Source organism: Struthio camelus, chromosome 10 (assembly GCF_040807025.1).
Source record: "Struthio camelus isolate bStrCam1 chromosome 10, bStrCam1.hap1, whole genome shotgun sequence".
Taxonomy (NCBI): domain Eukaryota; kingdom Metazoa; phylum Chordata; class Aves; order Struthioniformes; family Struthionidae; genus Struthio; species Struthio camelus.
This window is the reverse complement of record NC_090951.1, coordinates 21,650,481-21,677,683: the sequence shown is the minus strand read 5'-3', so window position 1 is coordinate 21,677,683 and position 27,203 is coordinate 21,650,481. Positions and strand designations below refer to the sequence as shown.

The 27,203-nt window shown below is 40.1% G+C and overlaps 1 protein-coding gene across 6 annotated transcripts in view; it reads left to right on the top strand.

The window, feature by feature from the left end:
• Positions 1-27,203, top strand: part of CBFB (core-binding factor subunit beta) — a 48,609-nt gene that overhangs the window by 13,062 nt on the left and 8,344 nt on the right. For 2 of the 6 annotated variants that reach the window (XM_068955533.1, XM_068955529.1), the window contains 3 exons: positions 12,720-12,836; positions 18,321-18,416; positions 19,022-19,134. In XM_068955533.1, coding sequence (XP_068811634.1) covers positions 12,720-12,836; positions 18,321-18,416; positions 19,022-19,120 — 312 coding nt within the window. In that variant the 3' untranslated portion in view covers positions 19,121-19,134. Of the gene's footprint in view, positions 1-12,719; positions 12,837-18,320; positions 18,448-19,021; positions 19,135-27,203 lie in introns of all 6 variants that reach the window. The other 4 variants (XM_068955534.1, XM_068955530.1, XM_068955535.1 and 1 more) reach the window with 2 other exon arrangements.

The following is a 27,203-nucleotide window of genomic DNA, read 5'->3' as shown; positions in this document are numbered from 1 at the left end:
CTGAAGAGTATTTTGGGATTTCTTCATAAAGCTTGCATGCTTTTGAGGGCAATAGGCTATTGAGGGCAAGCATTTTCATTTCCCACTGTCCCTCCACCTAAATGAACTTAACATCCAGATGACTCAAACAAGGGGGATCTGAATATGCAACTCGGTTATGCAATTACATACCCTAGTAGCCTAGTGAGTTTTCATTGAGGAAAATACTATAGTTGTATGTGGGTAGATGGATATAGTTGGATTATAGTTGTAGCATACCAGAAACCTGATATTTTTAATTGCTTCATGTAGTCTTATAGACTGTTGGTGAAACATACAGGATGGTACTTTCTTGACCAAAGCATTCAGAGGAGCAGTGTGGATTTGGGGGGGGGGGAGGGGAAGGGGCCCTTTTCTGATTGTCTGGGACTTGAGACTTGGGCTTTGAGGAAGTATAGCTCTTATCAGCTTTTTTTTTTTTTTAACCTCAAGAAAATGAATCAATAGGTGGGTTATAAGGGGTAAATATACATAGTGCATAAGAGTTGGAATGACAGTGTTAGTTAAAACCCCTTCCCCTCTCTCTCTCTCTCACTCACCATACAGTGTTGGTTCTGTCCTTTTCTTATGTTGGGAGAATTCTAGTCATGTTTTGGCTAACCAAAGCTGAAATTATCTATTATATTTATAACTGAACTTTATATACTTTTTGGAATTTGGCTGTTTGGAGAACTCGATACTAAAAATATGTCTGAAAGTGCTACTTTCTGTTAAAGAAGATTCCTAGACGTTGCTAATAATGTTTCTCTGCAGAAGCTGATAGTCTTCTACAGAATAATTATGACACCGTAAAATTTTATTGGGTGATGAAAGTTGAGTAGTTGTTATGGTATACGAAAGACAAAAAACGAATAACTTGCCTTAATTGAAGGCTTAATGCAGTGCGACTTGTTGAATTCATGTTCGTGCATTAGTTCTTAACTGCACTGTTTACCATATGTGCTTAATTTCTGTGAAAGAACCTGATTCAGCTATGTTTGAAACTAATCAAGCTTAAAGGCTTTTCTAATCTGTTTGCATCCGTAGCATCCCTTTTTCCTTTCCCTTTTTTCCTCCACCAACTTCTGTGCCTGTCTCCTTTTGATGTTTTTTGTTCTGTGGGAATGTGGAACATTTCTGAAGCCAGTTTTCTGGGCAGGAGAAACGGTCCAGATAGCAAAGGAGCCACTGTTGTCACTGTACTTGGCTTTTTTGCTGAAATCATCCAAAGTACCCAAGGAATTCAAGTGCTGTGGATCCTGCGGCTCCTTCACAACAACTTTGGAGGATAATGACCGAAAAGACAAAGACAAAAAACCCCACCCAGCACACAAGAAGGTCTTATATCTGTTCTGTCAAATATCCTAGCTTTTCTCACTTAATTGCATGTCAGCTTTAGTTAATAAGGATCAGGATAGTCTCTCTTACTTCTTTATGTTCAAGTGCAGATAGTCTCACAAAAACTAATTCTCTTCGTGGGTTTGCCAGTTCTTCTGGTTCATTTTTATTTTTAGATAAGGGGACATCTGGTCTGTTTTTATGCCTCTTCCTTTTTTTTTTTACTTTCCTCAGTAAAGTCTGGTTGAATGGAGTTGCTGTAGTCTGTGGGGTTTCTTCAGTTCTTCCAGACTTGAATCCCCTGCTTAAGTGGGGATGATGAGGCTGTCAGAGGGCTCAAGAACATCATAACAGCAAAAGGGCAGAGGAGGCAACTTTTCTTGCCCTCGTCTTGTTTGAGTTAGTTCCTGAGCGGTTTTAATTAGTTGCTGGGCCAATATTGTCAAAAGTGGGTACTTCTGTGAGTGCATTTGCATTATGGACTTCAAATTTTCAGTTTAAAAATGCAGGTTTAACAGGCCCCATTCTTGGTGGTGGTGTTAGACACCATTCTTGAAATTGGAAAAAAAAAAAAAAAATTCTTCATTTCCCAGCGGGAGATAGTACTAGTTGTCTCATTCAGAACAGATTTTCTTCTTTTTAATCTTACTTGCCTGTCTGCATTGTATTTCTCCTGCCTTTGCAAAGAATATTGTCAGGTCAGTCAGTTTGGGGCTCTTGAACTGCTCAGGAGCTTGGCTTGTTTGCGTTCAACCTGTGGTTCCCCTGAAAGAACTGTGCTACCAGGAGTAGGGCTTTATCAGCTCTGGGACCAGGTCAGGGCCAGTCCAGCCGTGGTCTTCAGCAAAGCAGTGGGACCTCTGCAGAGTTACTGCAGCTTCCTGCCTCTGAGCTGTCTCAAAGCTCCCTTCATCTCTTCTTACCAACGTACGTGGTACGTCCCTCACATCTCCGCTGTAGGAGAACCTTTGCGTGAAGATCTGAGGTTCAGGCATGTATGTCATTGCTATAGGACCACAGTGCTGTTGTAATTGTTACTGGTAAACTGTGACTTCTGTTGTGTGCTGTGCTCTTCTGGAACCAACAGTGCAGAATAGTGGACACTTTTTCAGTAGTTTGGCGCTAGATGTGCGTCGTAACGCCGACTGTCACACGTGGTTGCCTTGCGCGTTTACAAGACCCATAGGGGCAGAATGGTACCACGTTGGTAGATTTAGTTCCTCTTCTGAACCTGTGCTTTACAGGTTATGGTTTTGCTATTTATTTGCGCTCAAGTAGCAGGATGTGATCTGTGAGCTCAAAATTTTAAAGAGGGCTTAGAAAGAGAGTTCTTGCAATGCAGTTGTGACTTTATTGTTACAGTTGTAACAGTCTGCAATAAAGTTGTAACTTTATTTTGTTACAACTATTTTTTTTGTTATACCACTTCCAGAAAGTGTAAAAACTTCCCCACCAATTTTGAAATTTCCATCTGGAAAATATATTCTGTCAAAGTGGTGAAAAAGGGCGCGTGTCCGTGTTAACTTTGTTTTGTGAGCGTAAGCATTTGTCGGTTGCATGTATGCATGCTTACAGCAGGACAGCAGCGGCTGCCTTGTAATATCTTTCTGCAGCAACATTATTCTTTTCAAATGTTATGTCTAGTTATAGTAAAAATTGGGCCTTTTTTAATGCATGCTATTTTGGCAGAGGAGACTTAAAATCCAGCCATTTTTCTCATGCACAATCTAGTAGTAAAAATGTAATGATGAAAGACCCTCTAAAGTTTCATAGGGGAAAACCCCAGAACATACTTGCCTCTCAGATTATCCCTCCGTTCTGCTCCATGCCTTTTTGTTGACTCCGTTCCAACTGTGTGGTTGGCTTTGTCTTTTCAGAGGCATATGGATTGAGTCTGAGACACGTTTTACGTTGGGAAGTGTAGGCTTCTTTGTAGTGACATTGCAAAAACGAGCCACCTGCTTGCTTTTTGTTTTGTAGTTTTTTCTTGGTGACTTTGGTCAAGTATAGCATATGTTTCTTGTTCAGTCTAGCAATTCAAATATTTTTGAAAGATGAACTGTGGGAGTTGTCTACAAATTTATTTACTCCTCATTTAGTAATAAATAAACTGTTGTTTCCAGTCAGTAGCATTTTCGGTTTTTCTCTGCTAGCTTCTGAACGTACACACTGATTGGTGATTTTAATCCAGGTATAAAATGCTGCAGTCTCCACAGAGGGTAATCACATTTATTCTAACCTTGTTAGTGTTCATACCTGACCGTTTGTTAGCTAATTGAAAGCGGTAACCCGCATAATCTAATGAAATGTTGATCTGCTTTGGAAAGGGAGGCATAATTACATAGGTAATTTAGCTAATCATGGGAAAAATAAAAACCATATATATATATATTTTCCCCCCTAAAAGTGACTTGTGAATTCTGGCTTGCCAGTGTAGTGGAAAAAAAAAAAATCTACTTTAAGTTTGAGGAAACCAAAACTGAAAACATCAGGGGAGTAGCTCGATAGCATGGAAAACATGTTGAGAGAAATTCTGATCGTATTTGCAAAGAAATTTTTAATGGGGTCCAAACATGAATTTGATTACTACATAGAATTGTAAAAATGGATGGCGTTCTGTTCACTCATACATCTGAATTTTATTTATCTAGACAGACTGTTCCCCAAATTTTACTTTTATTGGTAATAAAACCAGGTGATTTATGTAAGCATGCTTGAGAATTGGCCAAAGTGCCTAATAGCAGACCCGTCAGCTTTTGCTATGAGGTTTGCTTTTAGGAAAGGCCCTGGAATTTGTAGCAAGTATTTTCTCAGATGGCATTGCGCTTCTGAATCTGAGTGCTTTTTTCCTGAGGGAAAATGCTAAGAGAAAACTATCACTTGTTATCCAAACGCTTCCTTCTATAATTAGAGAGCTAAAATAGGTGGTAGTGTTGTCAGTGTTCTGGAATGGAACTTATTGCAGAGGTTTTTTGAGATTTTTTTTTTTTTCTTGACAGTGAAATGCCTAAAGTTAATATTTAGAGTTGCACCTTAATCACATTTGTCATTAGCATGTATAAATAGACTTATATAAACTCATGGGTTTTTGTGGAGGAGGAAAAAAAGCATTTACCAGACTGAAACTTTAAAAAAAAAAAAAAAAAAAAAAAAACTTACTATTTTTCTCATTCCTGAATTTGGCAGGTACTGTATTTCGATAAAGGTCAGACTAAACTGAAAACTTTTCTGAGAAATTAATTCATAGCTGCAACTTTCCTAATTAAGTTTTGAATGTATCTTAATAAGTTCCAATACATAGAACTCGTGTGAACAAGGAGTATGTTGCTCTGCAGGGGGAAAAACGACTGAGATTTTAAATCTCAAACAACAATTTTCTTTGCTTATGTACAGCAAAATCCTGCAAACAATAGTTAAATTTGTTAGCTCTGTGCTCAGCTATTTTTATGTCTTTCTTGTTGCTATTAAAATTTTAGTACAGGCTGTTGGCAATCCATGGGATATTTTGTAATTCAGCAAATTCTTTTCTTCAAGATAATTTGTTCCCGACAGTCAGAGAATCTTTATTTCCACTGCTTTTTGTAGCATTAAAATACTGCATAATGAAAGGTTGCCTTTACAGTCTTTTTCTTCCTTTTTTTTTTTTTTTGAAGCACAACAGTCTAGACTGAGACTCTTAACAAGCAAACAGCTTTGCTGATGTTTCTGTTTTGCTTGAGGAATCGACCTTTTGTCACAGGCTAATGGAAAAGAGAAACCCGATTTCGTTTTGAACGCTAAACTCTCTTTCCAGAAATTCTGCTTGGGGTCTGTAAAGCTAATGCCTGCTTCTTTTCATGGCACGTGCAGGAGATGTAGAGGGAAGAAGAAAGTGAAAAAGTTGAAACCTGCTTTTTCCAAAGAGTATTTTGTGCACTAGGATAGATAGGGTTGTTCCTGATCTTACCAGCCTCTCATCAAATAGCTGATGCACTCTGAAGTCAGAAGCGAGACGTCTGCATGCCCGATCACAGAAAGCTGTAGGAGCAGCTCGTGAGCGAGATGATGGCGGCGCACCGCAGGGTCTCCAGTGTCCCCTTGTTGCGTCCCTGGGCAGCCCTGCTAAGCGTGCCAGTTCCCGTCAGTGAAGTCGCGTTATCGGCCATTCTCGGAGCCGTTGTCAGTAGCGTTGTGGCAGAGGTGCCACCCCGGAGACGCTTGCTAACTGTGTATTCATCTTGAAAGCCACAGCTTTCCACGTACAGCTGTTTAGGAAGGAGTCGTATTTTGTCAAGGAAGTGTCATTTCCTTTGCCTTTTTACAGAATAGTTTAAAGATTAAGCCTTAACAAAACCAGTGGTCTCATTTTCATATATTGGGAGCTGTTTGAAGATGTACATTTTGAAATAACTTAAAGCCTTTTCTTTCTGCATTTAAAAGAAAAGGTGGCATGGTTGAGCTCTCGAAATTTGTCAGTATGGTGAACTTGTTAGAATCACTTGCGTGCAGCGTGCCTGCAATGTCACGGAGCTGTTTAAAAAAGTTTGTTTAGATAAACTTTTGGTTTAAAAGGTGTAAGTACTTGCAAACCTATAACTAGCTAATAGGTGCAATTAAGAACATGGACAGAGAGGGATCAAGCTTGGGCTCTTGGCGGAATACTGAACAAAACATGTTTAGAAGTAGACTAAATGAGTTTGTTGTGTAGCGTAGCACTAGGAAGCCTGAAAATGCTGTTCTGAACCCTGGGTATGACACGGCACCAACTCTAAATTTGTTCTTCAGAACAATATTTGATCTAGTTGCTTTGCTTTTGTTTTCTTAGTGCGGTAATCTGCAGTGCGGATAACGAGAGGAGTGATTCTGTTCCCCGCCCTTTGAAGCACTTGATACGTTAGGATTGATTTGAATTTGATGGATTTTTGAGCTCTTTATTGCGTCCTTACAAATTAGGAAGTCTCTTGTTCTAAGATTAGATATGCCATCCTCTTCTCTAATTGTTGAAAAAGATGAACATTTACAGCACTCTAAATTGTTGAATTGGGAGTACTTTTGTTTCATAAATATTGTCAAAGTCATGTATCGCTTCTATGGACTTTCTAAATAGAGTTAAAGAGAAAAAAAAGAATTCCATCTACTGTGTTTCATTCCCAGTTAAAACTAGTTTGCAAGGCCTTTGTTTGGGAATTAAACTGTCAAGAACTGCCAACAAGCGCTGATAAATGCTCTAAACTTTGTCTATGACTTGGTTATTTTTCATTAGTTTCTTTTAAAATTAGTGATGAGTATCTGAAAGTATAGTTTGAAGCCTTGTATTGTCCTCACCTTTTTCTGTAACTGTAACTTTTAGGTAGTCTGGATACCGCTATGCTTGCAGCAGCTGTTCTGTGGGAATTTTTTTTATAATAATTCGGGGTTTTAGTGAATAGCTTCTGTAGCAAAGCTTTAGAAGATTGGAGTTTGGGTTTTTTCTGCCTGCTGTAGACTTCTTCCTCCCTCCGAGTTCCCCTCTGTTCTGCCCCCTTTCCGAAACCTCGGCTAGTAAGCGTTTCCTGAGTTAGGATGTGCAAGTGAGGGTCATGGTATTTGAGGGCATTATCAGAGGTGGGGGGTAGCAGCATCTCCGCTTTGCGTTTCACAACAGTCATGCCAAATTTGTGTGGCCACACAAAAAGGCCACAGCATTTTATTTCCAAAAACGCGTATGTATGCCTTCAAGATTTCTGTTAAAGGAAAGAGGTGAATATATAATTCCCTATTAAAATATTTTGAATAGATATTCTCCTTTTCCTTGGCAGCGTATCCAGCTCACGTTACAAGAAGCTGAAATGATGAGGCCAGCCTTGACTGGTTTAAAGTCTTTTCTCCTTGGAGTAAATGTTTGCAGCTGTTTCTCTCCTAGTGGTCACTGCCTCATGTAGGAAGTCATTGGGGAGACTGTTTAAATATTTAAAAGTTGGGTATGATTCAGGGGAAGGTGGGATTCCAAACTGGAACATAATTATTTGGATCGGCCCAGAGACAGGGAGCTTGTGTGAACGCTTATGAATGGGCAGATGTGTGGGGAGGCGGCGGGTGAGGCAGAACCCATCATCTCCCGCAAGAGCGCGTTGGTTCCAGGGTGCGGGGAAAACGACAACAAAAGGCAGCGGGGGCTCGACCGCTTGCCTGGGGACCTGGGTTTCCTGGCGGGGCCAGGCTTGTCCCGTTGGCGGCCATGGCCGCTGATAGTGTGCTGATTCAGTAGTAGTGGGTGGTGAGAGCTGTGTGTAATCTCTGGGGGAGGAAATGGCTTGGTTGCTTTAGGGAGAAAGAACATTTTCTATAACTGCAGGATGTGTGGATGGAGCACGCAGATAGCTTATCTGTGTCACATCAGTTAAATACTCTGGTATTGTAAGATAAGGATTTACTAGAGGACTAAAATAGGATGTGAAACTGAGGTTTTTGTCTTCAGCTCAAGTAAAATAACTTTTTTTTAAATGACTTTTTTAAAGTAATTGAGAAATAGTAGATTTCTCTAATAGTAGAGAAAGATGCCTTTTCTCTACTTCACTATATTCAAATCAAGTTTGGTTTTCAAAATACAAACGAATGGTGTTATATAGAGCCAAGCCCCCCTGGCTTTTCCTTTTCCTTTTTTTTTTTTTTTCTTCTTTTCCCCCTCAATGCAACTAAACCAACCCTCAATTAGTTGGAGGGGATGATTCATTTAAATGCGGATGAAGCAAAATAACATAGATCAGTTGAAAGAGCGTACAAATTGGAGTATGAAGAGAAAGGCGAGATAAACTATGCGCTGAAGGCACAGCACAGCAGGCTTTGGGCTCAAGCCAGCTGGGAGGTTGACAGAGCGCAAATACGGCTCGAGTACGTTGAGTCGAACGGGTTCAGGCAGAACCTTCTCGACTTTACCCATGTCTGCGGTGCCGTTCATCTTCGATCCAGATAATCTGCCGGGAGATAAGACCGTTTGCTAGAGTTGGTCAGTCAGCAAGCAGAATGCATTTGCTCTAGCACTTGAGAATCTGTTTCCAACGCGAAAGCATCGTTTCTACTTTCCTTGTTAAAGATTGCTGCTGCTGCTGTGATTTTTGGGGTTTTTTTGGGTTTTTTTTTTTTTTTTTGAATAAGAGTTTGAATTGGAAGGTATAGTTTGGAGTGAAGTGAAACTCTGGCTTAACAGATACGTTTTTGTTCAGGTGGCTGCTACAAGCTAGTAAAAGTTGCTCTAACACGTAAAGAAAGCTGCTTTACTGCTTGCTCCTTGCTTTCTGCTGGGAACTCTGGGGATGCCGTCAGCATGTTGGTCAGGTTGCGCTGGTGTTTCACTGCAGAAGCCCGGCTACGGAGGTGACTGCCCTCCAAAACCTCCCCTCCTCGGTGAAGAGGTGCTAGGCAGTGGTGTGATGTTGCTTCAGTGCTTGTATTTTAATTATGCGTTTTGTGCCTTGCCAACCTGAGCAAGTTTAGCAATACAACCTGGAAACAAAAAGCAGATTTCAGTGTAATAGTCTACCCTGGTCTCAAAATCTATCAAACTAAAAGAGTTTTGGCTATGCCTATGTGGAAAATAAGGCTGCAACTGCATGTATAATCCAGTATGTCAGTGTATCAGCTAGTTCAGAGAATAAAGCTGTAGCCTGATATTTTTCAGCCAAAGTGACAGGTGTTATGTATTAATGTTAATGATAGTTCAAAGCCAGAGTTTGTATTCTATAAGATTCATGGGATAAAGTTGTAATTTTATTTTGGTTTCATTTTTTGATTAAGGTTATGTATGATAAGTGTTTCTAAAGTTTCTTTTGATAACAAAATGCAGTATACAAGATGATGGGGGGGAAAAAAAGCAAGCTAAGATTTTCCATGCGTATGGACTTATTCTTCACCATTAACGTGTGTATGATGATTTAGTTGCCTAACCATCTACTGTCGTCATTAGGGAAGTCATGCCTCTTGGTGCATAGGATGGACTCTACTCTGAAAGAGGTGACAGCGTGAGCTATCTTTAAATTTCATCTTCTGTTATGTATCCCTATAGGGTGTTTCTTTAGGTACTATTAAATTCCTGTACTGAATATGAAATTGGTAATTGCCTGATTTCCAACCCCTCCCTCTTCCTACCACCCTTGAGTGCTTTTCACCCAAGTGTCTTGAGTTTTACAAGACTAACTTCCAGATGTTATAATAAAAGGCACCAAAAGGGTTGGGGAGGATCTGTAAAATGACATAAATGCAATTAATCTGGGGTTAGCAACAAAATCTTGAAAGATTTATTCTAACAAAGCTATCTTTATCTATTTTTGGTGAAAAACGAATAGCCCTGTAATATTAAGGGGGAATTTGGGGTATTTATAGAAATAGTTGTGTGTTTTTTTTTTTTTTTTTTTTTCCTTTGCTGTCTTGCCGTGACCTCCTTTAGGCAATTTTCAGCATGTAGAACTTTGAAGGTTTTTAGAAGATAACACTGTTTCACTCTTTTGGATTTTGAGGTGCACTAACATAGACTGTGATCGTAGACAAGAGCAGTAATTTAATAATATTCTGTTAAGTTTGGAAATTGAAAGGGAACCAACGTGGCTTTATCTGAAAAGAAGGAAATATGTGGTTAAACGGTTTTGGCTACAGCCTTAGGTGGTTTCCATTCTCCCAGAAAAGGGGAGGGGGGGGGACCTAAATTCCTTCCTTTGCAATAAAGGAAACGGCGCTAGTATACTTTATTGTGTGTTTTAATGAGAGAAAAGTGATATGGTAACTTCAGAACTCAAATAGCCTGTTAAGAAGCTCTCTCTTTCAGAAGTGAAAAACGTTTATCATCTGAGTTGTGGTGTTGGTAGAAGTTAAGACCTACTGAACCCAGTGGGGTAAGGCTTTAAGGGCTCTGATTCAGGATCAAGGGCAGAGTACCCTATCTTAAAAGGTCAGGCTGTGTGCCAGTGGTTCAAGAGCTGCTTTATCAGCAGCTCAGCTGTTGGTCAGTGTGGATAGGGCAGATAAGGAGCGGTAATCACATCAGTTCTGTCAACTTGTTTCCCTTTCCCTCCCTGACTTGTAAAGAGTTTTCACAGAATTTCCAAAACTACTGGGACTTCCAGGTGATGCCTAAGGCGCTGCTTTTGCAGTACCGAGCCCGAAGCAATTGCAGCTCAGCTACCAGTGAAGAAAGTCCGCATATGATGCCCTGGCAGCTGCAGTGACCAAGGCAGACCTTTTGTTCTCCCGTGTTTTTGTTGTTTGCCAGGAGGATTGGGGAGGCCAAGTGAAAGGTAACCCCTAAATGAAGATCTGCAAAATACTTGTCCATTTTTGCAAGAAGTAACTGGTATTGGAGTAAAGACTTTGTGGTCTTTACAGACTCTTAGCTTATGCTGTTTTTTTCCTTTCAATCTGTCGTTCTGCTTTCTTCGTAGAAGAGAATGACTCTTCTAATGGCCTCTTTAACTGTCTGTCTTTCACTTCTAAGCTCATTAAAAGTGCCAATTAGATTGATTGTACGTACTTCACTTGTTTCTTGTGGGATGAATGAGTGAAGACCATGCTGAAAGAGAGCAATGTTGTATTTGATATTTTTGAAATGATTGCTCTTGAAATGAAGGTGGCGGGAGATGGTTTCTTAGTACTCAACATCTTAATCATACCAGTTCTGACTCCTCTGTTCACAAAGGCTTTCGGTGGGTAGTTTTGCAGCCTGGGTGGAGCGCTGCCATTGCAGAAGACATGGGTTTAGAGCGATGATTGTTAGTCTGTGAATACAAGGACAGAAATCTTAAGTTTTTGCTCTTAGTGGAGGCACTGGAGTAGGAAAGGTGATACGAAGATGATAAACCTGAAGTGACCTTTATTTCTGGGTTACTGAGTGACTGCATATTGTGCTGATTAAAACTTTCAGAATATATTGCCTTTTAGGGACTCTGACAAGTTGTGAAAATCAAGCGTAGAGATCAAACATGGAGATTTTCTTTGGCAAATAACGTTACGTATTTGTCAGTTAGTTTCACGTTGTTTGTCCTCTTTCTTCTGCTCGTGGATTGCCTTTCATGTTAATAAAGACTTAATCTTATCAGAACAACCTTTGCATATGGACAGCTCGCTCTTCCTCTGTACCTCTATAACTCTTTGCCTTTCCTTTCTCTGATCCAGTGACCTTAGCTGGGAAGTGTGGAACTGAGCAGGTAGGTGCCATCAAGATGGTCTGAGCTACACCGTAGCACTAACCATGAGTTAAAGCTTGCTGGTGGTAATGTGCCAGAGGATGAGTTTACAGCTTTCAGGGGAGGAACTGTCTGTAAATTCCCTTAGCTAGCTTTTCTGAAGAATTGAAAAGGCTCAATAGGATTTTTAAGTCTAGGCGGTCTCTAAATCTTAAATGAGTGCTGGCCCACGTGTGGCTGGTTTATCTCTCTGGCAACTAAACACAGACAATCTTTTACTCCACAAGTGGTTTGCCTACCACGTAGGCTAAAATAACTATTGAAAGCCGATTATTATTTTCATGATTTAGATAATTTTTCTGTTTTTTTCCTTCCCCCCTCCCCCCCCCCCCCCGGTTTTTCATACTGATGCCAGCAAATATAAGATATCAAACTCCTTTAGGGTCCTGTCTGCTGCTTTTCAAATTTCCTGTGTGGAGATTACTCTCTGGTGTTTAGGAGGGAAAAAAATTCTGCTTTAAATCACTGTATCACTTGCTGCTGTCTAGATGTAGGGCCTTAAGTTCATGTGTTATTTCTCTCAGTCCTGTTTAAGACACTATGTGAGCTAATGCTATAGGTGGTTTTTGATGATCCCATGTCAGTTATTTCAACAAGCCTTTCACAAGTGCTAGAATACACAAAGAGTTTTTGTGTGGTGTGTATAATGTGTTTTACTGAACTCTGACTTGTTTTTTAAATTTGAGGAGGACTGAAACTATTGCTTGTCCTTTATTGAAGGAACTCATGTGGGGGACGAAATACAGTCCTACTTGGAGAGTAGGAAGGCATGTCTTCATTTAACCATTTAAGATAAGTCCCTTGTAAAGCATCTTCCCTAGCTGGCAGCATGCCACTTTTTGTGAGGCGAAGGTGACCTGACGAGAAAAAAAGTTACTTTAACTGAAAGCAGGAACGGAATTCTAACCAAATCCTGGTGTATGTCGGTTTATAAAATGAGAACACAGCCTAAATTTATTCCATCCAGTACAGTAGGCAAAAGTTACAGCATTCCCTTGATTAAAACGAGTCCTTGGAAAGGAGGCAGGAGAAACTGCTAAGTAGAATCTCATGTTACCGACTGGCTTGGACAGTCTTCTAAGAGCACATATAGAAGCGTCCCGCATCAGTATTTTCATTGTGCGTGCATGTGTGTAAATGCTTTCAAATTCATAGCATATGTTTTAATTTCAGGTGTACTTGAAGGCGCCTATGATTCTCAATGGTGTCTGTGTAATCTGGAAAGGCTGGATAGATCTACAGAGACTGGATGGTATGGGCTGCCTGGAATTTGACGAAGAGAGAGCGCAGGTAAGGCAGTCTGCCCGTGGCTAGCTTCAGAAACACGTTTATAAGGAGCGTTAGTGCTCCTGCACCCTAGACGTTTTGTTCTTCTGGAAGAAAGCGCGCGGTCAGGTAGCAGTCGCACGTTGTAATTTACTGGTTTTCTGCCTTCAGTTTTTGAGTACAAGTTCCAAAGAAAATTTACAGTATGAAAGTTCAGAAGTTTGTACCAATGTTTTAATTAGATGAAAACATTTGGGAGCAGGAGCCTTCTGTAGCTTACAGCTTTGTGGGCTGACTTAGCACTATTACAGTGCTACAGTGGTAAATATTAAAGTTCTCAAAAAGCTATGACTGTAACCTGGAATAATTTAATTTGCAAGTCTATTCCAGTTGAGTGCTCTTAGTAGTTTTTCTAAGTAGCTTTTTGTTCTGTTGCATAGGCTGGGGGGAGGGGGCATGGTAGAAGGTTTTTTTCATGTGTTCTCTAACAGTGTTGTACCTTCACAAAGCCATGTCTGGCAGCTTTTGAGAGCTTTTGAGTCACTTTATATAGAGGTAGGTAGTAGGTTTCTCTTCCTCGCAGTTGAATCTTTGGACATGCACAAGAACAAAGCAAACGCAGAGGAAATGACTCTTTAAATGCGTATCACATGTGTAAGCTTCACTTACATAGCTGTAAGGTTCCTTAATTTAGTCAGACTCGAGACAGACCTTTCTTGCTTTTGAAATATAGCTTGCTAACAAAGTTCTTTAACCAATTTAACAAGCTGTTGCAGTAGGCTTGTGTGGGCTGCCGTGAAGATCATGATGTACTTCAACCTGTCTTGGCTGTAGAGAGTAAATTGGATATAGTAACATCAGTTACCAGACTTGCATCTTAACGTAATAGAACAAGTATAATGTAGGTCCTCAGCACCAACTGCTTCGCTCTACAGACCCGCTCTTATGCTGTGCTGCACCTCTTGCAAATGTTAGAGGTAGCCTTTCCTCTGTGAAAGGAGTCATCCAGACAGAGGCTTGATTAAGAACAGTGTCTGGTATGATTCGCTCACTCGTGACTTCTGTTGAATTATCCTTAGAACAATGACTTTTTGATGTGAACCTAGATGATGCTGAAATGCTTCTGACCAACTGTGCCTCTGCTGTTTCTTTTTGGTGTGAATAGCTCTCTGGCAAATTGCTTCTGGCAGTTGTGCACTGGAACTGATTTAAGTAAGGATATGTTTTGTTTCCACTGTGTGCACATCATTCTCAGTCCTCCCTTTCTCAGGGTTTCTTTTTTCGTTGTTGTAATGCTGCAGTCAGTCACTGCTAAACAAATGGGAGACTGAAAAGATTCCACCTAAGTACAAAGAGCGCTCCTACTCTGCAAATGCAGAAATGGAGGGTGTATTGATTAATTTGCTTCTGTTCAAGAGTTGGAAGTATTCAAATTAAAATTTATATATACGAATAGTTGCAAGCTTTGTGTTCCCCTTGCCTCTCCCAAACTTTAAGAAACCAGTTTCCACATTAGTGAGATCACGTTAATGTGTGTGTATTAGTTTGAGCCGCAGACCCAAGCTTTTCCTTGAACGCTAGTATTTGGAAGAGCATTCGCTTCTTCATCAACTTTTGAGCTAGCTAAGTTCCTGTTGCAGCAGTGTTTTCTCTGAAAAGAGGTAAGTGCTTAAACTCCGTTGACTAGAAATCCTTTTGACTAGTGGCTTATGTAAGCTCAAACATAGCCCTCAGAGGGTGGTATGAGATAAGTCCCGAGATACTTTCAGTTGATCTATGAATACTACATTCGAAACATAACACTTAGTTCATGTGACTTATGAACTGAGAGGAGACTGATTTTTTGCGCCCGGAAAGACGTACTGTCACTCTTTTCCAAAACTTGATAGTTCTTGAAAAAATGGGCCTCCTTCCATAAAGGAGGGTGGTAAAATGACCTAGATTCAATTTCTTTGTGTTAATTTCATGATAAATGTTTTGTGCTGCTCCAAGGATTTGCATGCTCTTGGATTACTTTAATTTCCTGATGTGCATGCTCTCTGAACTGCACTTAACGATTTTTTTTTTGTCTTCAAAAAGTATTTGTTCACTGAGCACATGATTTAGTGCTTTCTTACATTCCCAGTTCAGGATGCTGAGTTGGAAGTATTAAACACAGTGTGGATTTAGAGATAAGCGTTTTGTACTCAATTGCAGGTGTGTAGTCTGTTCAGTCTGTGTCTTAGTATCAGTTATTAGGAGGTTGTTGCTCATCTTATTCGTTATAATAGTGCCTAGGAGCTACCAGTGCCATGAGGCATGACATACAAGCACAGAAAGGTAGATGTACCTTAATGTTGCATTGGGCTTTTTATATAAAGCACGAGTTTAAAAAAAAAAAAAAGAAAAACAAATTAATGACAAAATACTTAAGTTATATTTGCGTATAATGTATTTGTTACTATTGGAAGTCTCTGGGCAATCTTTTACGTTCTTTGGTTTCCTTCTTCCTATATCTGTTATTTACTTCCATTTTTAAAACTATTTTTAATATTGCTAGTGGAAATTGACTTAACTGCTGACTTTGATCTCAAAATAAGTTGTTGTCGGAAGGGGTTCAAGGGATTGACTCGTGCTAAGCAGTAAATTGCCTGTGCCACCCAGGGTATTTTGTAATGAGGCCCTATTGACTGCCCCTTCCCCACACGCTTCCCTTACTCCCATTTTATGGAAAGCTGGCCTTATAAGTCTAGCGGTCTTTGTATGCTCTTGTATTGTCATGTCTCATGCTTCTCCCTCTTGCTGGGGTCAGGTTAAATTGTTCTCTGCTGCGGCTGTTTTGAAATGATAACTGTCCTCTACCAGGTCAGAAACATCTTCAGGAGGAACGTCACCTGCGTTTTTTCAGAGTCTCATGATAATGAAGTACTTAAATTGTAACTTTTAGGCTGGCGTCCTTTCTGTTTAATTCACAGCATGCTAACGTCTCTTTACAACAAAGCAGCCTTACCTTTTGTTCTCGGAGGCCCCGATCCGGCTGCTTGCCTGGACTTCAGTGGACTAGCTAATACGCACAAAGCTCTGTGCATGTGCTTGACTGTCTTCCCCATCTGGGACTCAGACTTCCCTGAATTTGATGTTTGTCTTGAGTCTCATTAAGCTCACATCTGTTTCTGTCTTCAGTACTTACAGATCTCCTCTGTAATAGAGCCGTTCTTGCTGGGTGGATTCTGTAGGTCTAACTTGTTGTTCTCATTAAAGCCTTTCCTGACAGAGTGCTGTGGTGTCAGCTCACGTCTCAACTCGGAGTGTGAGTGTACGTGTGTGTGGAAGCCTCTATTTCTGTTTTTCTGGTCGGGGTTTTTGTTTTGTTCCGTTTTCATGTCGATACGGCTCATGTTTTGCTTATTCTTCTGTTTAGTAGTAGACTCATACCAAGAACACTTTTACTGGTTAAAAGTAAGATGGATAAATGGTTGGGTTGGATATAGTGAAATTCAGTAGGCTACAATTACTAGATATGGGTGACGTTTGGGAGTTGAAAAAAAAAAAAAGAGGATTATTAAACTCCTGTTGTACAAGATCCTGAGAGACACTTGTTTAATTTCTGTTATAGCACATCACCGGAAATAGAGCAGAATATTTTTTTTTTACTTAGAAAGAAAAAAGTCAGAATTTGTTGTTTTCCTCAGACATTAGAAAAGCAATATTTCAGCTGTCAACATGTGTTTGTTCTGGATGTCAGCATACCGGCTCTTCTCTTTAGATATTCTGATTTCGGTTTTGCTGGTTCTGACCATTTTTAAAAAATATTCTGGCTGGGGCTCTATGTTTGCCTTTTATTACAAGACTGCTTTAAAGGATGTTGAAATGTAAATATCTTTTACACAAAAATCTGCTTTATCCTTTTTTTTTTTTTCTCCCCCAGACTTAATCATGGCATTCTGTGTAGCCTCTACAAATTAGAAATAAGGCAGCTTTTCTGTAGTCATCGGGGAGAGGCGAGCTCATCTATTTTATCTCTCTGCGTTATTAAGAACAAACTTACTTTTCACCCCTGACCTCGGTTGCTGTGAACGAGAACATGAAAAGAGCTAGAAAGGGCCAAATTCTGCTTCTAAAAATAGATCATGTGAAAACGTTATCTTATTGGCAGCTTTAAACATTGCCCTTCAGTGTAGTGTGCTGGAGACTTGGCTGCGAAGAGTTGGTGATTGACAGCTGTTTGTATTTAACTGTGCTAGGCCACAGGGGGCACGCACTGGCAGCGCCGCTTTAGGGTGCAGAACTGTGCCTTCGGCAAAAAAAGCCATCTAACGGTCTCTCAGACTGTAGAGATGTTTTATCTTGAATTAAAAAATTTATGCGCTTAATGCCGCGGTAGATGCAGATTGAGTTGGGTTCTCGGGATGCCTCTGCCCTCTGTCAAGGTTAGGCTTCTTATTTTTCAAAGAGTTATTTTCAACTTGAAAATAACACGGGTGTTTATGGGCGTCCTAAGCAGAGTTAGTAATAATTATAGCTGAAGACTTAGGAGGAGGGAGAAGAAACACAATTTCTTCTTTACTGTTCTGTTGTTCCTCTTCAGAGTTGGCTACTCCGTTACGGACGCTTTAAAACGTTGGTGGAGAACAGAAATGTGACGCTTTAAAACGTTGATGGAGAACAGAAATACCTACTTGAATTCTGAGCAAAGTGTGTGCTAACTAACTGTCTTTAAGGGAAATAATTTGTAATCCAATAAGTATGGCTTAGCTATTGAAAACATTTTCTTTGCAATTTTATTTTTCTAGTAGAAAATATAGATTGAATTTTTTTGTGCATTCTTTAAATTTATTCCTGTGCATAAGCTATTGTATTTAAAAATCAAAAGAACAGGGCTATAGAAAACCTCTAGATTTCTTCTGAATTGTATGTGTATGTGCACAAACTAGTGGAGGAATAATTAGTGCTTCGCATTTTCTAGTACAACTAAATTTAAATGATACATAATGATTATGAATATTCATACTGATTCACCTTCAGCAATTTGTGCGAAAATGGAGGATTTAATTGATCTGTAACTTGCATAATACATTTTTAATGGAGAGAATTAATTTACTTTTGTATCATGATGTCAATGAACTCTGTCAAGGTATACCTGGAAATACTGACTTCGACATGACTTTTATAAAGTGACTAAAATGTATTGCCTCGTATAACTTTTGAGGTTTCCTTTAAATTCCTAACTTTTAGAAAATAAAAAAATACTTCTGAAAAGCAGTTCCTACTTAGAAAATGCATTTAAGTAATGGCTGCATTGCAGGTTTGATTAGCTCTATTGCAGTGGTGCAGGTGGGCAGTAATTCATTAACCTGTATTAGCAGTTGCCGGAATAACCGACTCATCCGTCCGTGTCCTAGCAGCTGTGCTGCTGTAGGACAGAATTGTCTTTGGCATCGTCAGATGATCCCTAGTGTTTGGAAGAAATGCAGTCTTGTAGAAATGAGGGTGGTCTTTTGTGTCACTCTGTGTCGTCTGGTTTGATAGCAGGAGGATGCACTGGCACAGCAAGCCTTCGAAGAAGCTCGGAGAAGAACTCGCGAATTCGAAGATAGAGACAGGTCTCATCGGGAGGAAATGGAGGTGAGGGTTTCACAGCTGCTGTCAGTAACTGGTTAGTACTTTCCCAAAACTCTAGCTTGTTTGCAATAATTTGTCTGTCTGTACAGTGTTGTGCATTTTCTGTTTGTTGTTTGTTTTTTTGTCATATAAAAATTGCAAAATGTATTGTTTTTAATACTCTTAAAAGAAATTTCAAGTTTTTGAAGATTAAGATAAGAATGCTCTGATTTTACCTTTTTTTCCTCTCTGTAGGTGATCTTGGGGGGTGTTAAGCTTTAAAGTTAGACTTGTTGCAGAGCTGCCATGTCTCTGTCGAAGGGTATTTTAATAGCAGAGAGGGAGGCCTTCTGCCCGTGCATCTCTCGTGGACGCTGGAAAGGCTTGTGGAGCTCTGGCAGATAATTTTGTGGTTGGCCGCCCTGTGTTACGGAAAAACGTTACCAGTGAACAGATTCAGTTGGTACAGTCTGCTTTCTCCTGCAGGTGTAGCTTTGTTTTCCTGTCACCTTTTTAGCTCTGCTGTTACTCCCCGCCTCCATTTCACTGGTATAGTTCCCCCTTTCCTTGTTCTTTGCTTCTTTAGAGCCCCACGGTCTTAAATCCCTTTCTTTATTGATTGAGAGCAGAAATTACTGGGATCAAGGAAAGAGGAGCCAGAAAAGGGAATGGAAAGCAGCTGCTCAGAGATGTCAGAGAGGGGAGAGCCGCAAGAGGACCAGCGATAAACGAGGGAGAGTTGGTGAGTTAAGGCAAGTTGTAGATCAGGCAGAGATCATGGAGGAAACGAACAGTTTGTGTGAATTTCTCTGCCTTGCGAGCTTTCTTCATCAGAACTACAGTCTTAATTTCCTATAATCAGATGGTGACCAATCGCTCCTACCCTGGATTTTAGAAAATTCGGTCACTGTTGTTGCTACGCTGCTTTCCTTCTGGCCTGCTGACTGATACTGAGATGGTTTCACAGACTTTGCTCCCTTCCGAGTAAAAAGGGAAGACACTGAGCAATCAGAATGAGAGAAAAAGGGAAGGTCTAGAGAATAATATCGGTCACTTTAGAGAGAGGCCTCCGGCGGGTCTCTTTGCAAGCGCTAATGCAGCCAGGTTGGGCGTCAGCCGTAGCAAAGGTAAAACCCCTGTCTCTGTGGTTTTGCGACCACCAGATCCTTGAAACAGCTAGATGATCTGAATCATCTTGTCTCTTAGTCACAGCATAGCTGTAGCCTCCTTGCAAGTTCAGTTCAAAAGGAAGGTGGAATTAACTTAGAAAAGCTGGTTACCAAGATCTGAGGCAGCCTACTCTGAACAAGAGGGAATGCCTTAATTTTATCGACATGGTAGGAACTTTAAACTCAGCCTTCTATCTTATTTTCCTGACCCCAATTTACTTCAAGCTTTCCTTGAATTATTTTCCTTTACTGTTCCCTTCTTCCCTGCTCCTGTTACTGCAGAAAGCAAGCTGTGTACTTACTGAATGCTGAAGGCTCAAAATAAGTGAGGCCTCCTGAAATAATTTTTGGAGTTCTGTGTTGAGACTTACTCTTGTCTCCAAGCATAGAAAACGTCTATTTTGCAGCTAGGAGGCACAGAATCTTTTTCAATTAATGTTGAGATTGAGGTAATGTTAAGCATGTGGGTCTTCACAAGTGACATCGCAACTCATGACAGTGAGCCACAAAAAGCAGTGTCCTTGGCCAACTGCAGGGGCTGAGTTCAATAACTGCTGAAAAGATTCTTGCTTTTGATAAGACAACAGACAGTTGTTATTAAATGATCTCCTTATTAGCTGCCAGTCCCTATTTTGTCTTAAAAAAAAAAAAGAATAGATATTGTCCAATCTCTTAAAACACTGACATAGATCACCTTCAAAAAGGAAGAAAAGGAAAAAAGATTTATGTAAGTTGTGCTCAAGCAGAATGAAAAATGTTGCCAAAGGAACTTGAAGTTTAAGTAACGTAAAATGCATGATTTTTAAAAATTGCAATAATTATGTGAATTTTATTTTTTAATTGTACTGTACAATTATTTTAAAATGTATAACGAACTGTTCTTTGTTTCAGCTAGTAGTTTGTAATTGTGTTTTAGATTTCAATTTTCTTATGTATTTTGGGGAAGTTTTCTTGGCTATATAGCTGGAATGTTTACTGATGAGTTCTTGCGCTCTGGATCCGAACACTGCGTAGAAATCAGGATCTTTTGGAGGAAAGAGGGGAGAGAGCGAGGGGCTTAAAATGCACTCCTAAGGAGGAATCATGTTTTAGAACCAGTCGTTGTTTGCTTGACTTCCACTTCAGTTGTATTCCAAATCCTAAAATCGGGCAGAATCAAGTCTACTGTGTGCTTACAGGACTCATGATCATCATATAAAAGTCTCTGAAAGGGCTGCACAGATGATCAGTGCTGTGCGTTCCCATGTTTGTTGCATTTATGACCCCTATCAAATTTTCCGGCGTTCACACACTCGGTCACCTTGGAAATATGGCTTGTCAGTTGTTCCCTCCGATGATCGCATTGCTGACAGTTATAAAAATGTTAGTCAAACTGTATTGCGTAGTGCTTGTGTAATTTCAGTAGCGGAACTAAAGATGGGATTTGACCTACGGAGATGATATTTGGTGAAGTTCTTGTAGGGTGGTTAGAAAAGGTGGGTTCCAAGTGTGCAGAGTGAATTTTTACTTACGTTGACGCTACTTGCCGACGGAGTTTCCCACAGCATACCTCTTTCCATAGTATATCTACACCTTTCATCGTTACTAGAACTTAAATTTTATTTTTTTCCCCCTGCCAAGCATGGTGTGGACAGGAAAACTAGAAACTGCTGGACTTTAACACTGATGAGATCCTGTTCAGAGATTGTTTCAGGAATTGCAGCACTGCCCGTATAAAATGAGAAGATTTCAGACTAGTATTATAGCTGAAATGCCTTTAATAGAGACCAGATTCTGGTTCAGTGGGGGAGGGAAGGGGAATCTTATAATATTCCACCCACTCCTACCCAAAACAGAGGCGCCAGCTCTTTGGAAACATTCATCCATCCAAAGCCTGGCAGCATATGAAAATGATCAGAGATTCGGTTCTTTATTTATACAGCCTTCTCTGTAGAAAAGATTCTCTATTCTACGTCTCTGTGCAGACTTTGAAAAAACAAAGCGGTATGTTCTTGCCAAAGAGCGATCCCAAAGTAGGTTATTGAACAGTTAAAAGTGATTTGTGTTAGGTATGTGATAGCTGGATGTTAGAATGGTGACGCTTTGAAGGGAGGGAAAATAAAACGTTACCACACTTGCTAGGAATAATTATCTACTATTTTAACTTTCATTTATTAATTGTCTTTTAAAAAGAAAAAGGGGAGAGGGAAGCAAAGCACTGTCAGGTTTGTTTGCCATCCTTTCCTTACGCTGTATGCTTTTTATTCATGGTGTCAGCGCCATAACAGATTTTTATTTTAGTGAACACATCTTTTGCATCTGAGATCGGAATCGCTAGTGGTTTTGGTAAATTGTGCTTGAATTTCCATAAGTGACCCTTTTTTTTTTTTTGCGATTATAGCGTTCATCTAATGTGGTGGGATAGGATGGTACGCTTTCAGGTGCAAATGGATTTATGAATTTTAATTGATGTTCTTAAGTGCTTCTGAGCTGAAGTGTGTTCTGTTATATTTTACCATAGTTTCAGTTTTGAATAGAAGATGCTTCTGGTTTTTGTCAACTTATGTAGGTTAGTCAGATCAGACGGTACGAATCTTGCCTCGCTGCATTCGGAATTCCTTTGTTTTAAAGATGCTTTTGAAGTTGGTGAGTGCTTTAAATTAATGCCTTCAAAATTCATATTGTGTTCACTTTTACAAAAACACTGGAATGTTGTGACAGTAAATATTTAGGATACACATGGGGAAAGACCTTATCCCCAAGGCCTGTTGTAAAAATAAATACTTGTACGAATTTTCATTGACTTCAGGAGCATTGGGCTACTTAGCAAACTTATACTATTTAATCACTTCATACCAGCTGAAAACAGTTCTGTCTTTCCATGAGCGAGTGCCAAACCATGGCAGACTTGGTCCAAGGTCATTATTTTATTGGCGTATTCTGGACCTGATACGGTTGAAGCAGGCATATAAACTTGAAATATATTTGTACTTGGTTTCCCTTTGCCAAAATAATAAAGGGGAAGGAGGAGATTGAAGAGATATCGGTGAGATATCTCTTTATCCCTTCTTTTTTTGGGAGAGAGAGTTAATATTAGGAACGTAAGTGAAATTCTACTTTTTGCATCGGTTTCTTTCATTTTTCTTCTCTGTGATGGTTTCAGTGTGAACGACCAGAGTGCAGCGTCGGGATAAGAAGTGTTCGGCAGAAATTACTGTGAGGTTGCTGTCTAGGCACTGCTCGAGTCTTTCACTGAAAGCTTTGTTTTTTATTCAGTATTCTGCTGCTAGTAACAAGATGGAAAGTGCATTGTGCTCTCCAGAATGACTTTGAGAGATTCACAGGGCCCCTAGTTAGTGAAATTAGAATACATTGAAAGTAACAGCCTGCGTTCAGCCCAGAAAAGCAGCAAGCAGGTGCCTCCTGCCAGCTGTTTGCTGGCGCAGAAGGTACAAAGCAGTGGACTTTCAGCAAGGGAACAGAGGAAAAGAAGAGGAAATCTTGTGAGTTGCTCTTTCATCACGTCTGCAGATTTGTTTCTGTTTTAAAGTTACAGTCTGTCTATACAAAACAAAAGCAATCTCTTTGAGAGCTTAGTTTGTCCTATTCTGTTGCTCTTGAGCTTAGCTAAAGATGTAGACGGTTCTGTTTGGTTGGATTTGTGCTCAGTTTTCCAATGCAATTTGTTCAACGAGGCATTTTTGAAATTTAATATTTTTCTATTGTGTGTTCATTTCCCGTATTGCTGCAGTGCTCTTTATTTTAGCAATGCTGCAAGTAAAGAAGCAAAGTGGTTTGCTCTTCCCTGAAACAGTCTAGTCTAGCAAGCTTGTCTGTTTGTGGTCTTGTGCTAAATGTAAAGTACATTAATGGGTAAGCAGAGCCATTTTAGGAAACTGCATGAAATTCCCATTTTTAAAAAGCTTCACATCTTTCTGAAAAAAAGCTCAATTTTGAAACTTTTCGTGGGGGATTTCTAGTGGAAGGAACAGCAATACAAAGCCCCCAAAATATGGGGGGAGGAGACTTTTATAAAAAAGTTATTGGAATAAGTTTACCTAAACCTTAAATAGTCAGTTCTGCCTCAGTTTTCTGTACGTTCTTTGTAGAACTGTTGTTTGATGGGAATCATGAGTTGAAAATTGGAAATGTGCATTTCACTTAATGATGCTCAAGTTGTGAACTCCTAGAAAACAGGAGTTTGTTAATGAAATGCAAACAGTTCACCACTAATATGAAATCCAGTAATAGGACTAATTTTCATATTCTCTTCAAGGTTCTGGCCAGAGAAGTTATACTTCCTTCTTATTTAAAGAAAAGGAAAATTAAGCTGAAACTACCAATGTAAACAGATACTCTAACCGGTTATATATGTATTTTGGTTAAATATTACATTTTCTTCTGAAGCAAGTTACTTTCCAGAAACTCCCCCCTGCTATCAAACTCCCTCTCACTTGGAAGTGTTTTTGAGTTGTTTTCTCAAAAACTGTTCTGGAATGAACTTCTTTACTACATGTTATGATATATGTTCTTCAAACCTACAAGATTTAAAAAAAAAAAAAAAAAGTACAAAGTTTAATAAAGCTTTTTGCATGTGAAAGAAACAGACTGTGGTTTCTACTTACGCAGAGTAGTGCAGGTTTGGTATATGCCTGTATTTATGTAGAACATAAGTTTGTTTATATTGGATATATAATTTTTTTAAAAAAACTACAAAGCTGGGTGTGTGTGTGTGTATATTTTGCCTTAAAAGGTTTTATGAGGTGTGCATATAATATAAGTAGACCAGTCAAGTTATGACTAGATTGTTTCACAACAACTCCTAAATAGCTAGTGTTTGTATGAAAGTGCTAGGGAATGCATATATCAGGAAAACAATTTGTGCTGTACAGAATCAATGCTGAATATAGTACAGAGAAGATCAATTTTGCAAATCGGGAAATACTGTAATATAAGCATCTTCTTTCAGTCAATGAAGGTTAGAAAGGGGCTGAGCAACAGAGGAATACTGTCTGGAGGCAATCAATATTAATTATAAATTTATAACCTCTGTACCAGCCTTCAAACAATACTTTCTAAAAGGGGGCCTTACAAGCTTTTTCCCTTGGAAAAGAAGTGTTTGTGCAAAATTGAAAGTTTAACTAGTGTGTACTTGAAGCTCTTAAGAGCTTGCTCCATTCCCATGCTTTTTTCTTGCTCAGCTTGCTGTTACTTCAGTGCAGTTAACCCCTCTCTGTACCTTCATGATACGTTGTAAGCAAAGGTCCAAACATTGCAATACTTCAGGCAACAGCGTGTCAGGAATTCATAGCCGGGTTGTGCCTACTTGGCCTGGTCGTGCTCCCCTGCTCTCCCATAGCCGGTGGTGAGAGAGTAAGGCTCGGCGCACAGAGTTGTCTTTGGTAAAAGAGGTCCCTGTTTCTAGGAGGTAGCTTGTTGGATGCTTGAAAAGGAACCTTCATGGAGGTAGGTGCTAAATGTTTTTATATGTGTAGTCTTTGTCAAGAAAAGTGTGTGTTTTGGCTTTCAGTCAGCTTAGAAGAAAGGCAACGAATGGGTGTAGGAGTAGAAAAGAGTGATCGGGTGTAGAGTTCATAACGTTAATTGTTCTGCTAGGGCTTTAGTCTAAACATCTAAATAATCTCTTCCCAAATATGAGAGACCGTTTTCCGTTATTTGAACAACGTAGGTGATACTTGGCAAAATTAAGAAAGATCAAGGATCTTTCAAGGGCTGGATCTAGCCTACAAAGTCTCGCGGTGATAGCGACGCCTGCTCGGGAGGGGGTAAAAATCATATCCCTGACTGACAGCTAGCTGCTTGCAGTGCAGTTTACAATGACGAAGAGGTCCTTGCGCTGCTCTAGCTTGAGTGGTCCTGAGTAGCGAAGGCTTGGAGGGAGATTCCCTCTGCAAACCTGTCAGACCTGGGAGCCTGCAGGCTGCTCCGTCAGGCTAACTACGACCGAAGCAGTGCTAATATAAACTGTCATTATTCACGTGTTTTAGTGGCCCAGCTTCGCTGACTCTAATTCTGAGAAGGCTGAGTTTCCCCTCCTCTTCTCTTGAATATTGTATAACTCACGGTAATTGAAGTGGAGGCATGGACAGAATTCTGTGTTCAGACATCTGCAGCAGGAGTTGTTATTAACCAGGGGTTTAGAGAAGAGCCTTCAGTCTGTTGCTTTTCTTAATGCTGGTCTCCCTAAGTTAGCAGGATTGGTAATTCATTGGGGGGGGGGGGGGGGGAACAAGTATTTGAATGTGAGGAGGAGCTTGACTGCAACTGGTCCTTTTTCGAGTACTGTGCTCTCAAGAAAATCTGCAATGTGTTCTCAAGTTCAAGGGATTTTTTGTTGTTGTGTTGTTTTGTTTTAATCCTTTTCAGGAGGTTGACAATCCTTCTAAGGGAATCCAAATGTTGACTGTTTAGTTTTTCATAACATAGCCTGATTTTTTTTCACTTATTTAGTAAATTATAGATGGCAGATGCCAAGGCACATAATGCATCTGCTCTGTCTGTTTCAGCAGTATGGAGCTGCCAGAATGCAATTAAAGAATTGCAGTGGAGTTGTCCGCGAAAAGACTTTATTTTGGCTACTCTTTGTGACAGCCCTTCTCCAAATTATCTCCCTCTTCCTCCCTTCCCTCCCTTTCACCAGCATCCCAAGTGTATATGCAGTGCAGATTGTTTTTGTGATGTTACTGCCTTGTGTTCAGAGCTCCCGATTTTGACTGCTTATTTTGAGTGATTCATAGAAAGGGAGGGCCATCTTCGTGGCAACCATGTCCATCTTTCCTAAATTTAGCTCCAGCTTCCTCAGTTCTGCTTTCTCGGAGCTATCAACGTAAGCCACACTGTGGGACTGCGTTATCTCTTCCTGATGAATTCATATGGTGAAGGGAGTTTCTCAGGTACGTCACAAGTCTCTGAAAGCATGCAGGAAGCTCCATAAGCTTCAGAAAGTCAGAGTGCCCAACAGGTGGAAGAATTTCTGTGTGTAGGGCTCCATCTCGTAAGGTCTGGCGTGTTGGGTTAGAGACACTTATGTTTGACAGGTCATATCTAAGGGTTTGTACTGGACTTGCTGCAGGGTTTTGGGCTGACAGAACTGAGCACGGGGTATTGCAAACAAAGACATGAGAGGATGGGGCAAATGGTGTAGCAATGATGGCTAGCTTTATTTTCATGATGACGGTGTAGTTGCAGAAACTTTCTCAAAGCCTGCTTAAGAAATTATGTTGGCGTCGTTGAAAACGTGCCAAACTGCAGCATAGGTCGGGGTTGAGTAGTAAGAGGAGGAGGATGGTGTCCAACTGTCTTGGCCGCTGCAGGAAGTGCTTGCGTGCCTTCATCCTTAGTTGCCGTTATTCTTGGAAGTCCTTTTACCTGAGTGCCCCAGTAATGGATGTAAATGCTCCAACGTGATCCCTGTCCAAAGAGCCACAGTTCTTAGTTAACGATTCAATGGCTTCAAGTTATCTCACTTATTAAGAAGAAAATTAACAAAATACAGTTACGTCATACTCTGGTATGACTTTGAGTCCATACCAGTTAGCCTATATCTCCTAGGCTTGGAGACAGCTCAGAGATGGAGGGTTGAAGTGTGCATAGGTGTAAGAGTACTGCTGTAGGTACCTTCTACTGTTGTTTACCCTGAGTC